The sequence below is a fragment of the Topomyia yanbarensis genome, chromosome 2 (genome assembly GCF_030247195.1).
Source record: "Topomyia yanbarensis strain Yona2022 chromosome 2, ASM3024719v1, whole genome shotgun sequence".
Lineage (NCBI taxonomy): Eukaryota > Metazoa > Arthropoda > Insecta > Diptera > Culicidae > Topomyia > Topomyia yanbarensis.
In genome coordinates, this window is record NC_080671.1 from 357,966,498 (window position 1) to 357,981,272 (window position 14,775).

Below are 14,775 nucleotides of genomic sequence, written 5' to 3' on the forward strand. Positions count from 1 at the left end.
AGAGCATATTGCGGAAATATCAAAAGCTTCTAGAGAATCTAATAAAGATTTATCATTCCACTTCAAATCCAAGGTAGCGAGCGGAGAACGCTTTTTCAGAAAAACATAGCTTAACTATAAAGTTTCCGATAGATTGAAATCTGCAGCAAACCTGCGAGGAATGGATGACTGCATAAAACAAAAGTAGTTCAGCGTGGCCACCAAGATTTACGGGAGACTATTCTAGAGGTTCTATACTAACAATTAAGCGAATAAAAAAGAAGTAGATTTTTTTGCCCACTACAGCAGACGCCCCACTTAACCGCGACCTATTGCTTTTGTGACAACCTGTCACAAAAGTCTTGTTCGTATTTGCGGATTCACTTCAACCCAATGCATGTTGAGTTTGCAATTTTTTACTAGCGAAGCTCGATCCAATCCCAACAAATTAAAAGCGTGGAAGCAGTGACAGATTATTGCCATGTGAAATTATTTATAACTCCAGGAGACCTTAAATTATAGTAAATTGATCCCAAATATTGTTTTCCCCGGTTATCTAATAATAATGCACCACATCATCAACGTTTGTAAGCACGCAAAATGACAACAATTCTTAAATTGAGATTTTGTGCAGAAACAAATTTATTTTGACCGAAACAGAAAAACTTCAGCGCTGTTTTGATTGTAGCGATTGTTTGAGCCAGTTGCTAAATTTGGAAGATAGAAGTGTGCTTTAACAACTATTTAATTTATCATGCCGTATTATATTTTTTGCATCGTGATTGCCGTAGTGCACGCTAGAGTAAATAAACCGGTTTTCACGATGCATTCTTCCCCAAAACCTAATAACACGTACGATACTATCCATCTCATTGACATCGTGTTCTTGGTCCGGTTATTGCAAAAACAATACAAACTATTTGCTGCTTTTATTCTTTTTTCCAATTTCACCCCTCAATCCAAGCTTCCATTCGTGCCTAAGAGATGATGTTGAATAGAATTCTCGATGCAAGCGGCGACGTCCCAACGCACCACGGAATGCGCCCTTGTGCGTTGGCTGATGAACCACGGCGCTTTCAGAACAACTTCACCCACGCACACTGTTCGCCGCGTATGTAGGTAGGTAGCTGGCCAGGTGGGTATGCTTCGACCGATCTGCGACGACAAGAGAACGAACGAGCTAACAATGAAGCACAGTATTAGCAAGACCGACCGACTGAAACAGTGCCGCGCGCGTAGTGATTCAAGTTACGGCAGATTGCAGATAATTGTGTGCCTAGGTACAAGCATCTCACCGACATGACGAAAAAATTGCTTAAGTTTCACATTATCCTGGATCGGGACTCGTTGCTGTATCTTCCGGGACAAGTTTTGGCTGGGAGAGTGCTGCTGGAGACGCAGGAAAACACAGCTGTTTTGGGTGAGTAAAGTGTAGAGACGCACGTTGAAACTGTTGCTCATCATTCACGGTGTATTTATTAGAACAATTTTATGCAAAAAAATTCAGCATCTCTGAAACTTCGGAGTATGAAAGAATGGGCTTTCCCCTTTCATTTGAAACTAAGATCAAAATAATCTGTCGGGGGGTCCAGAGCAACTTTTTTTTTTGAAGTTTTTTTTCGTAACAATATAGGTTTTACTACTGGAGATAGTTCATATTTCTGTCCCCAGATAGTGTATAAAACATTCGAACAACACTAAAAGTGAGAATTTCATAGAAAATTTAATTGTCTACAAGTTTGTTGACCACTAAAAACTGATCTGAAATCATCCGGAAAAGTTGTTTAAGATTTCAACAAAGTTATATCTAAGACAGTTTCACACGAGGCCTAGTGGTTTGGAAATATGTTTTCTCGCACTTATTATATTACCAAAAAAAAAAAAATTTGGTTTAGTCGCATGAAAATATTAGACGGGATTCATTACGTTGACAATTCTAATTGAACTTCTGAAAATTAGGATGTTTGACAGAGTCAGAAAACTATTTGTGCTTTTGGTTTGTAATCTTTCCCGATAGGTTCGAAGGGACTACCATTCATCGGAAGGTATTGCTTGGTTACAAGGGTTTGCTTACATTTATGTTTTGTTACACGGATGTTTTAGAAAGGACCATACATCGTATAATTTAGATTATGATCGCTTAAGTCAGCTATTATAATTCCGTTCAAGACGAAATGTTGGGACACACCGTTTCTAGTTTAACGCAAACCACAGCAGTAACTGTCCAAATTAGTGGCTAGTGTGAAATGATTTATTCAAATTTTCTCCGCAAAGCATGTTGTGGCAGTTGGATTTTACGGCCATTTCCTATCAATTATGCGAGATATCGTTACTAAATTGATCCTTGATTATGCGATATGTATTACTTTTGAAAACAAAATATGATTTGAGTACAACAATAAACTTATATACATAGAAGTCCTAGAATATATCCCAAAAAAAATATCTTGATCCAAAAACTCAAAGTTTTTTGTTTACTGTTTGTCACATTGAGTTAATTTTGAAAACGGATAATCAGCGTTTTGAACCAAGCTTTGCAATGAAATCCGCGAAATATTGTAATGGTGCGTTAAAAGTTTCATTGAGTTTGTTCAAATATAGAGGTTGAAGTTCAGGACAAGTCAATTTTATACGAAGATGCTAACAGAGAAGGAGATTCATGTAAGAATAGTTATCAGTCATCCCTGAGAACAATCGAAAAAAATGAAAAAGATGGCATACATAATTGAAAAGGCTGTTTCTGCGGGAGGAATTACTTACCATCAAAAAGAATATTAATATCATACTAGTTTGGTCAACACTTATCTAAAACTTCTCATCCCAAAAATATGAATGGTGCCCTGTATCAGGGAATTATAATTTTCAGCTAAAAGATGACTTTCCAAGCTCTCAAATTCCGCTGAATTCACTATTGAACTAAACACAACTATTTGGCAAATAAAAAAGTGCTTGTGAATTAACAAACCAGTAGGTCTTCTGTGAAACTAACTTAGACTTAGAATTCGTTAAAATATTAAATTACTTTTCAGGATAATTTCAAATCGGTTTTTAGTTGGTAACAAAGTTGTAGACAATTAAATAATCTTTCAGATTCTTACTTTTAGTGTTGTTCGAATGTCTAAAACACCATCTAGGGGCAGAAATATGAACTAGTTCCATTGTTAAATCTATGTTTTCACGAAAAAAACTTCAAAAAAAAAAGTTGCTCTAGACCCCCCGACGGATTATTTTGATTTTAGTTTCAAATGAAAGGGGAAAGCCCATTCTTTCATATCCTGAAGTTTCAAAGATGCTGAATTTTTTTGCATAAAGTTGTTAAAAAAAGACACCGTGCATTACCTTGAATGCTGTCGGCGGCGAGGGCTGTGGCATTGACACTGAGGTCAGGGGTAGCCCGTGCCATGATGAAGGTTGAATTTCCGACGGTTGTGGCATCTTTTTTGGTTTTCTCAGTATGCTAAGACTTTTTTACCATATTCCGTGCTAGCCTTTTATAAAAGAAAACAAGACAACGGAAGATTTACGAGCACCTAAAATAACAAGTACATCTCACGATAGCTGATTTACGCTGTTACTGTTCTGTTCGTAACAGCGCTAATCGCGCATTTGAATTATCTTGGTCATTGTAATATGTAATTATTTCCTGTCTTTTTGAAAGACGTAATTTGTGAGACGCATTGTAAGTTATTGGTTAAATTCGAATGTACCGTTATACCTACACATCGCCAACTTCTGTATGTGGAAGTCATAGGCTGGAAACGTAAGCGGAATTCAATCCAGTGTAAATTGTGCCACCAGAGAACACCGGTGATGAAAAACGACTTGAAGCGAGCCACTGATGCGTATCAGAGACTTGCTTGCTCTCTGTATAAATTCTACGTGTGCAAGGTTCATGCAAACTTGCAACGAAATCCTAAAAGCTTGTATAGATATGTGAATTCCAGCACTGCGTCGAACATTTTCCCGGAAGAAATGTAATAATCTCGGGCGCAAAATGCCTCGGAATTATTCGACAAGCATTTTTCTTCTGGGTTTCTAACGTGACACTGCATCAGATCAAGAAATTGAAGCCGTCGTTGTAGATGTGCCTGTAGCTCTGGTTAACTTAAACACATTTCAAGTGACTGTATCGATTTTGTTGGCTATTTTCGGCAAATTTAACACTAAGAGAAACGAAATCAATGAAATTGTAAGACGGATAGGTATTCTAAAACGTATCAGTTATAAACTTAGAACGAAAAACTAGGACTAAAACTAGAATGATCGCATGGTCGTTCTAGGCGAGGATTTGTGGAGAATTTTTTGCCGGCATCAGCGGTAAAACATGATGGTTAGTTATGTTCTATCAACGACCATGCGGTAGGCTTGGGTGCAACGCCCAACTTTTACTTAGCAGAAGGCAAAGGATTCAGCCAAGTTATACACGAAAGGATGAAAAACAATATTTCCTGCAACCTACTAGGCTTCATATCAAATTGTTTCAAACATATGGAAGCTAAGATACAAGTCGATGTAATCGACACAGATTTAAAAAGTTCGCAAGACATGGTGCATTTAAACAATTAATCACATGGCTTGCTACATATTTGTATGATCGAACCCTGCGAGTAAAACTGGATTCTTGCATATCGGATACCTTTATTAGTAGCTTCGAAGAGCCGCAAGGGAGCAATTTGGGACCACAGATATTTTCAGTGTTTTTATGAATATTTTTCAAAGTTATCCTGTGATATACAGTAGGGTAAGGTGGGGCAAATCCGACCTAGTAAATGGTTTTGTCTGTAAAATGCTCATTTTACATTGGATCAAGTCATTTTATATACATACCAAATTAAAGGTTAGACTTCTGGACTACTTTCTATGTATAGCGTTTTATTCGAAGCTCTGAGATTCAAGCGTTTTACGAAAACGTTCATTTTTGCTGTTTTCAGAAATGTGGGGTAAAAACGACCGCCTATGTTTTTGGTTGATTTAGTACAGATATTACCCAAATTTTATGGTTTTTCATTGATTAATCAATGAATGTTATGTTATTGAATTGTAACATGAAGAAAAAGGAATTCAATGTCAATCTTGGAAAGTCAAAATCATGTCCATGAGCACGTAGATATTCCCATTTGCATCGGAGCAATTGATCGACGAATACGTTCATTTTTGCTGTTTTTTTGTTGTAATTATGAACCATTGTGCAAAAAGTTATAAATATATTTCAATTTGATAAACAATCATTTTCTTAGCAAAAAAGCGGTCGGATTTACCCCACTATTTAGATGTCGGATTTGCCCCACCGCGTCATTTTTCATTACGATGCATTTAAATAAAATATGAAAAAAGTTGGACTAAATTCATCTATGCACTTTGTAGGACTTTTATCAATGAATTTAAATCCACTTACATTTTTTATGCTATCACTATCAATCAGAAAAATTCCTTAGTCAATGATGCACAAAAATCAAATCAAAAGTTGTAAAAACACACGTATTGTCGTTTAAGCATCTCAATGTAGACTAATAAAATACTGTCATACCACTATTTTGATTATTTTCGATGCTCTACAGGACAATATTGATATTAGTTCGCATAGTGCTTCCGATTTTTGATTACAGAGGTGGGTCGGGTTTACCCAACGGTCGGATTTGCCCCACCTTACCCTATATTCAACGGGAAAATGAAGTCAATCATTCAGTAGGTCGTTTGTCCTGTTGAATAACGTGTTAGGGATCATCCATAAATGACGTAGCATTATATGGGGGAGGGGGTAATTTTGTATTTTGTGCTGATGTGTGATGACAGGGTGATAGGGGGTCATGTGCATGCTACGTAGCTTTTTTAAAGGGGCCAAACTAACATAGTTTTTTTTATTTTTTTAAATTTTGCGGTGACAAGGGGGGGGGGGAGAGTTACCGTCAAGCTATGTAATTACCAGGGGGTACTTAGAGATTCGAGAAGAAATGATACGATGGGGGAAAGGGGTATTAAAAATCGCTCAAAAAATGCTACGTCATTTATGGATGGTCCCTTAGTGGGAAAACTATTTTCAGCGAGGGCACGATTGAAAAGTATAGATGCCGGTACAGCCAGCGATGAAGAGCATTCCTTGATAAGCGATGGTTGAAGTCCATCCGACCCCGGTCCTTTCGAACTATCAATACCGCGTAGCTTGACATATACCTCTTGTTCGGAAAATGATGTTGCAGGAAAATTCAATGTGAACATCGGCAAACCACTCAAGTATGATTCAGACAAAGGTGATGAGTTATTACTTAGCACGTTTTGAAAAAAATGACGAGAATAGATTTGCTGATTCTGCAGGTGTCGTAGATGACCTTTCTCGATAGTTGATGCTTGCAGGGATTCCTCCAGAGGACGTTTTGTTCCGCTGGTAAGACCAAAATTACTTAGGGTTATCCTTCATGCTGCACTCAATTCGGGAGACATACGAGCGAAAGTGTGCTGCGTTCATAAGTTCGAATTCGCGTTCCAAATCCCGGACGAACTTCGCTTCTTATTCTGAAGAAAAGTTTTCGAGCCTTTCTCAGTCTATTCCGAAGATTCCGTAGCTCTCCAGTACCGTAATAATCGTCAACTGGGATTTATCTAAAAAATAACCAAGGATTTCAACGACCTGCTTTGCCTGAAAGCACTCTACTGCGGATTGGTGCGACCAATTCTCGAGACCGCTGCTGTTGACTTGACTTCTCAGTATTAAACAAAAATTAATTAGGATTGCCCTGAGAAACTTCTCTTGGCGTGACAAAACCTTCCACTAGGTTCTGAGAGATGCCGTCTATTGCACATGGATACAATGGATCGCCGAAAAAAACTTCAGCCGGTGATATTCATGGCGAAGCTCTTGAATAGAGGAATCGGTTGTTCGGGTCTAATTTTTGTAATAAATTTTACAACACCGCAAAGATTTTTACGACATGCAGCAATGCTATAACCGAATTTCGACAGCGTTTGGATATCATGAAACGCTAATCGCGATGATCAGAGCATTTATTTCAGTTGAATAATTTTTCGATTTTAATATTACGGCGTATGATTATAAATAGAGTGTCTTAATCTAATCAAGTGTAACGGTATTTATTCATTAGGACCATATCAGTCAGAGAGCTGTGAAATTAAATAAATAAATAAATAAATAAATAAATAAATAAATAAATAAATAAATAAATAAATAAATAAATAAATAAATAAATAAATAAATAAATAAATAAATAAATAAATAAATAAATAAATAAATAAATAAATAAATAAATAAATAAGTAAGTAAATAAAATACCTGAAGATGGCTTGACTACGGACATTAGCATCAAAAGGACAGGAGTTATTGTCGTTGAATTTGAGGTGATGCGCTGTTAATGCAATTTGCTGAAAGATTTTTTGTTCACCGTGTTACACACAAAAAACAATTCGACTACGTAGCGTTACTGTAAGCTGCATAGAAAACGATAGCGGATGGCGTAATGACTCAATTGGTAAACCACTTACACTTTGCCTAAAATAAAGCAACGAATTCACTTTATTCTATATTGTATAATTACCCTCCGGGACTTGACCATCTTATGTGTACCAGGTTTCAGATTTTTTTTTTAACTTATTCATGTCTTCGCCAAAGTTGTTCAGAAGAGCAGAACCTACAAAATGGTATGCCGAATAGATCTGTATTCTAATGCTAGACGGCTCTAGTTAGTTTGCTTTTTATGACCTACTGGCTCTGAACTTTCTGATAATAGAATAGTTTCCGTACGGTTTGTTTTTCACCATCGGTACTGTTATTTTGCCAGTGAATCATTGGCACAGCGATCTCGGGAAGACAATTGCCCACGTGGTACCAGCAAGAAACTATTAGTTGCTGTTATTGATTTGCCGGCTTTGCTACTACACAGAAAAAAAATATTTTTTAATTTTAAGTTTATTTTCATGCACATATTTGAGGCATGAATATAAATGTAAAATTAAGTTCCACCAAAAATTCACACGACTTGTCGTGCTTTCTTCAACGAATTTTATTATAATTCTACATGTGGATTGAAAATTACAGTTTCTTCAAACGGAAAACCAATGTACTTCAATGTATTTTTTACACGCATATTTCTGTAAAATGAATGACATGTAATATTACACGAATGAAAGTGTAAAATTGTATGCTCTTTGATGCTCCAACTGAGTGCATTGATTTTAACGCAATTTTCAGTTTTGGTCAGTTCAAGTTTTGATTCAATCTTTGTATGTTTACATTCGTATTGATTTTCATGTCGTTTAAATTTCATTATTTTTTTGTGTGTACTTCTGCGTGCTGTTCGGAAGTCTCTAGCCGACTGTTAGGCTGGGCCGATGCGCCGTTGGAAACCGATTTGAAACTAGGTTACCTTTTATCTTTCTGAATATTAATTTTTGTTTCCCGTCTGCGCGTGCGAAGGCAAACGATATTGCTTACTTCGAGCACTTTGCACGGCACTATAATATGTATATTCCAACGGTAAGGGTAGATATTGAAGGCGTCGTCAACGATGAGAGTTTGACATACGATGATCTGCTGCAGTACGAGGTTGGCTGTTTTAGAGGCCTATTACCACAGCCGGCGAAAATACACTGCAAGTGATTGCATTCAGTATTAGTCGCGGGGGATGGTACGAAAATATAGCCCCAATGAAACTCGAATCGGGCGACTTTCGCTGGGTCAGCTTTGCCGAATTACATCCTCTTGCACATGGTTCGAGCACCTCTCCATCTGCTTTTACCGCGGGTTGCAGAACAAATGCGTCACACAGCCACCCATTGTACGAATAAGGACCGCTGTGGAAAATACGTCTAAGATGATTCTGTAGGAATCCTGAAAAGTGGGCTTACTGTGAGGAGAATCTGCCTGATCTCTCGATAAGCCCCGCGAACAAACTACGCGGGGATAAACTTCTGACGTTGATTCGTTGACGGACGGACGGACTGAGAGAAACTTCGATGAACATGGTTTGGGGTACTGCCCGGTATATGCGAAACCGAACCAATACTAACGAGAAGGTGGAATATTCAAACCGATGGATAGTCAATTTCGATATAAAGTTTTGTCCGGATTCCACCCCGACACGCTGCGATCCCTAATGAACCCACGAACGAAACACTTTTTCCGATGGCGAAATTCTCACTTGCTCTCTTATCATGCAACAATAAAGCTTTAGGGCCAAACAGAATCAAATTTAACTTATTCAATAATCTGCCAGACTGTGCCAAGATACGCTTGCGGAATTTATTTAATAAGTTTCTTGGGAGTAACATTGTCCCTCATGACAAGTGAAAGTCATCGCCATCCAAAAACCAGGAAATCCAACCGCCGACCACAACTCGTATCGACCGATTGCAAAGCTGTCCTATCTTCGAAAGTTGTTCGAAAATATGATCTTGTTTCGCCTCGACAATTAGGTCGAAGCAAATGGTTTACTGTCCGGTGCACGATTTGGCTTCCATAAAGACAAAGGGGCGAACTATTGGCTTGCGTTGCTCCCAACAGAAATTCAAATGGCATATGCAAGTAAAGAGCAGATGGCATCAGTTTTCATCAGCATCAGCATTATTTTTTAGAAGCTGTACCAGCATGGGTTTTCAGCAACTTTTAATAATTTTTTATGAAATTTGGTGTCAGTAATTCATCAACGCTGAGATTTACCTATATGAGTTTTCGCCAGGGCTGATGTTTAAGCCGCCTTCTATACAATGTTTATGTCAAAGATATTTATGAATGTCTACAATTCTTGACCGTTAAGGCAAGTTGCAGCCGACGGTGTGGGTTCTGTTACGGACCTAAAGCTTTCAATGTACGAGGACCATTATAGAATACCTTGGACATTTTATCTACTTGAACTGTTAAGTTGGTTATTAAACTTTCAACGTAAAAAATTGAGGTAGTTGTATTTTCTAGGAAGCGGGAATCAGCACAATTACAGCTTCTATTAACTGTTATGTGTCCAACAAAAAACACTTTTAACATACCAACGAGGGTACCCAGGTACCCACAAATTGAAAAGCTCATAACTATGAATTTCTTTAACCGATTTGGACACTTTTAGATGTGTTGGATTCAGGAACTCGTCCGTTTTTTTTCTGTATAACAGAACCGGATGAATGGATCTGGTTCTTGGTAATCCGGATTTTCTTGAGTAATGTTCCAGTACTAGGGTATGATTAGTAAATTTTAATAATGTCTTAGCAATATGAGTATCAAAGCTTTTCAAATTGTCTCGGAAGTCTGTTATTTATTGTTACGGGACCCTATGGCAAATTGAAAAATGGAATGGGAATGGAATGGCCACTCACGGCCCCACGGGAACCTGCTCCAGAATGTCCGTTCCGGGGTCAAATCACCAAATGGTTCCAAAACCACGAGATAAAGCCTACTGATGCAATTCCAAGAATTTTGATACCCATATTGCTAGTATTCCATTGAAATTCACAAATAGTATCCCAGCACTGGAACATGCTTCCGGAGATCCGGATTCCCGGGAACAGAATGAAGTAACCCGATTTTTTTAACAAGTTTAAAAGTGGATGAGTTCTTGTATCCAAAACATCCAAAAGTATCGAAATCGGTTGGAAATTACCTTAGCTATTGGCATTTCAGCTTTGTGGGTACCCGTGTACCCACGTCGCACAGAGGCGTAACTAACTTCAAAACCTGGCCAAAATAGAAAAAATATAGTTTTTGTTTATTTGACCATATTTTCAGCTTAAATTGTTCTTCGAAACATACTCTAATGTTTAGCTTAAAAAGAAAAGCGATTTTGTTTGATAATTTTGGTATGCAATAATTTGAAATCAGTGATTTTTTTACACATTTTTTTAGCTTGAAAGCCATTATCCCTAAATTTTTTTAGATTGCTCAAAAACTAATTACCCAAAGTCAATATATAAATCAAAATCGTACTTTTCATAGCAAACTCCAGCAACTACAATCAATTGGGGTCAATTTTAGCTTTTCTTTGTCGTTTTTGGGTAGGTTTTATAAAAGTGCTCACTGTTTCAATTTTACACATATTCGTTAGTAAAAAAAGTACCTTGTCGGGCAATGTCGGGTAAATCTGCTAAAAGGAGAAGATTATTTGGAGTGTCCTCTCACTGTTCCACGAAGAAAACATTCCCAATTAATCCCATTCGGTTTTTTACAGCTGTTTGAAAATGTCGTGTTTTTGTTCAAATTTAAGAGAATACAATTAAAAAAATCAGTATTGGGGCTATTTAAAGGATCTTATATGAAAAGAATAATTTGAGACGGCACCGGTGGTTGAGTGGTAAGCGTGACCGCCGCTCATTCCAGTTGGCCTGGGTTCAATTCCAGCCAAGGTCCTTGAGATTTTTCTGAGGTGAAAAAATCTTCCTTCGGAAGGGAAGTAAAGCGGTTGGTCCCCGGTTCATGAATTGATGGATCGATATCTAGTCCAGAAGTTAAGCCACCTCTCTGGCGTCGGCAAAGAAGAAATAGTATCCAACGTCTATACTTACTACCTCCCGTGATACTTGTGGAGTGCGCAGTAGTGCGGCCTCTAGCAAAAGCAAGTATCGGACTAACCATTCCTTCACTTTCCTCCCGCGATCTACGTAACAATTTAGGATTACCAGGAGTTGCACATTGAATGATGTTTCGCTACTCCCAAATATAATTATCTACTTATTCCCTGTGCAACTTCAGCTAGTCCAGATCGATAACGGAGGGGGACAGGGGTGGTCGCATAAGCTCAAGCTCAAGCTTATATGACAAGAATGATTTGAGTCCCCCATATTATTTTTGTTAGATTGCGTCCATTAACCAAATTGAGCTATTATGACCACGATAGCCATATGAAAGAGTGTGAAATATAATTTCCACTAACCTTGCTATATGAAACGCAACGTACACAAGTTGCCTTGGAAACGTAAGCGAAGCATCAAACAAATTATGCAATCTTCTCAATCCAGTTCCTTGTCTCCGGATTGCAAGTGTTAACGTGAATAATCTAGATCTAATACGATAATCACTTGGATAGATTTCTATTACCGAATTTACAAAAACTTGAATATTTTTTCTACTATAAGAAAACCAGAAAAGCAAAATAAACATATGAACTTGACAAAAAATGTTTTAATTTATGAAAACAGTTGAAACAGACTAACAGCCTTATTCTGAATTACGACGGATCACATTTTCGAACGAATGTGGTTCAATCGAAGTAGGCTCCCGTTTGGTTTTGCTGTCGTTATTGAGAATGCAATTCACATTCGTTCGAAAAAACGATCCGTCGTTATGCAGAATAAGGCTGTAAATCTCAATGCGAAGTTTCCTTAAACTGATAGATTACTCTAAAAACACGTTTACATTGAAAAATAGTAATGCTCGTGGAATTCGTTTATTTTTGGCTTTGCATCACACTGCAAGGAGGTTTAATATTTTCATATTTTGGTCATATATTGTCTAAAATCATGAAAAACCATTTTTCATCACTTGTTATCGTATACAAAAGCTTAAAAACATGTGAAATAATTTTGGCCATGTATTTGATATAGTTACGCTACTGTGCGTCGGCCTGCTACGTAGTAAAAAAAATCAGGAGCCCCTCCTCACTCCCCCTCTTACTATATCAACAATATTATTAACACAAAAGCGTGATTTAGTGAAGTACTAAGATGTCACAAATTTTCAATTTCCAGCTATGGTTAAACATGGGAATTTCATTAATTGAAACCCATAAGGGTACCCGGGTACCGCGTTGGATACGTAACGGTTAATGGGTCAAACCATCGCACAGTAAAATACCTAGGGGTCTGATTCGGCTCAAGAGGTACATATGGATGCCACATTATCTGAAACGGAAGTGTCAACAAACAGTGGCGGATCCAGAGGGAGGGTTCTGGGACCCCTCCCGAAAATTTTGAATACGTTGAAAAATTTTAAATTAATTTGAATTTTATATTAGTTTCAAACTTAAAATATTTTCAAACCAAATTTGACCACCAATAGAAATTTTCATTAAATGAGGTTTTTACGTATTACTAATTGTACAATGTTTATTTTAGAATCAAAATTTCAAACCCTTCGCGAATTTTGTTTTTGGATCCGCCCCTGTCAACAAAAGATTCCAAACAATTTTGACAATAAATTCCGAGATGTCGACTGCTGTTACATGTTTTATACTGACAATGAGAAGGCGGATTCTTGAGCTAAGGTGTGTGGTTTAGAAGGTGACATTTATGAAAGCCCAATTTGCTTCAAGCAATTTTTCAGTTACATGGGTGCGTTTCGACTTCGTCTCATCAGAAACCGACACTAACTTTTTGTCGGAATAGATTAGCGCCGGCTTGACGCAAATCCCTAAAACTAAAACACACTTTGTGTTTCAATCGAACGACTGATCAGACGTGATGTCGTGAACCCTCGAAAGTTGGCAAACTTAGGGGAGCAACGGAGAACTAGGAAGGTGGCATTCATTCATTCATTCGTTTTCGAGCTCTCCATCGAGACAGAGGTTGTTTTTTCTAGTCCGTAGTGCTGTGTGAGGCGATAAAGAATACAGTTAATCCGCATTCAAGGTTATTTTGCCAGTTCGGTTCGGTCCTCAGTCTTTTGTTCGCGTGTGAGGATTAAACAATAGCCAGCTGTATAAGCTGGATCGGTTCGTCGTTGGACACCAGTTTCAAGCTAAGTGGTTTTTGTCTTTTGTAACACATTTATTGCTTTCTTCCGTCTGCGCGGGCGCTGACCCCGTGCGTTGACGTTTTCTATGGTTCCCTCTCCGGATGGTCAAATGGAAGTTGAATCGGGTTCAACTTCTAAGGCTCCCCCCCGGCCCAAATGCTATCCAGAACTCTCAACTGGTCCATTTGTGGTCTTCTTTCGGCCCAAGACTAAATCACTGAATCTTCTTCAGATTTCTAGAGACCTGACGGAACGGTTCTCGGCTGTGACCGAAATTTCAAAGGTCCGCTCGGACAAGATAAGGGTGTTGCTAGCCAACTCAAAGCAGGCAAACGATATTGCTTGCTGTGAGCACTTTACGCGGGATTATAACGTGTATATTCCGGCTGTAAGAGTACAATCCGAAGGCGTCGTAACCGATGAGAGTTTGACGTGCGAGGATCTGCTGAAGTACGGGGTTGGCCGATTCAGAGACCGCTTACTTCAGCCAGTTAAAATACTTGAGTGCAAACGTTTGCACTCAGTAGTAGTTGCGGGGGATGATTCAAAAACGTACCCCCAATCAAACTCTTATCGGGTGACCTTCGCTGGTACCGCTTTGCCAAATTTCGTCCTCTTGCACAAGGTTCGTCTGCCTGTGCGTCTGTTTGTGCCGCGGGTCATGAATTGCCCAAAGTGTAAACAACTGGGTCACACAGCCACCCATTGTAGCAATAAGGCCCGCTGTGGAAAATGCGGGGAGAATCATCTAGATGATTCGTGCAGTAGGCAAGCCGAAAAGTGTCCTTACTGTGCGGAGAGTCTGCATGATATCTCGGCATGTCCCGCGTACAAACTACGCGGGGATAAACTGAAACGTTCCCTTGCGGGACGATCCAAACATTCTTTCGCAGAAATGTTAAAGAATGCTACGCCACCATCCTCAGCAAACATCTATACTCACTTGCCTCCTGACGAGGGCGAGGCTGATAACCCACAAGAGGGAACATCTACTAGGGTGCCTAGAATTTATAGGAAGAGGAGGAACATTTCCTCTCGTAAAGTTCCTTGTAAAGGCCAGAAGGTGTCCCTTGACGGGGCTCCGAAAGTGACATCTATTGGAAGTGTTGCAACCAAACCGAAGCAATTAGCTC

At 38.6% G+C, this 14,775-nt stretch overlaps 1 protein-coding gene across 3 annotated transcripts in view; it reads left to right on the forward strand.

The window, feature by feature from the left end:
* Nucleotides 1-1,026: 1,026 nt before the first annotated feature.
* Nucleotides 1,027-14,775, forward strand: part of LOC131684316 (arrestin domain-containing protein 4-like) — a 43,097-nt gene continuing 29,348 nt past the window's right edge. Inside the window, exon 1 of one of the 3 annotated variants that reach the window (XM_058967067.1) lies at nt 1,027-1,399. In XM_058967067.1, coding sequence (XP_058823050.1) covers nt 1,279-1,399 — 121 coding nt within the window. In that variant the 5' untranslated portion in view covers nt 1,027-1,278. The remainder of the gene's footprint in view (nt 1,400-14,775) is intronic. The other 2 variants (XR_009304642.1, XM_058967066.1) reach the window with 2 other exon arrangements.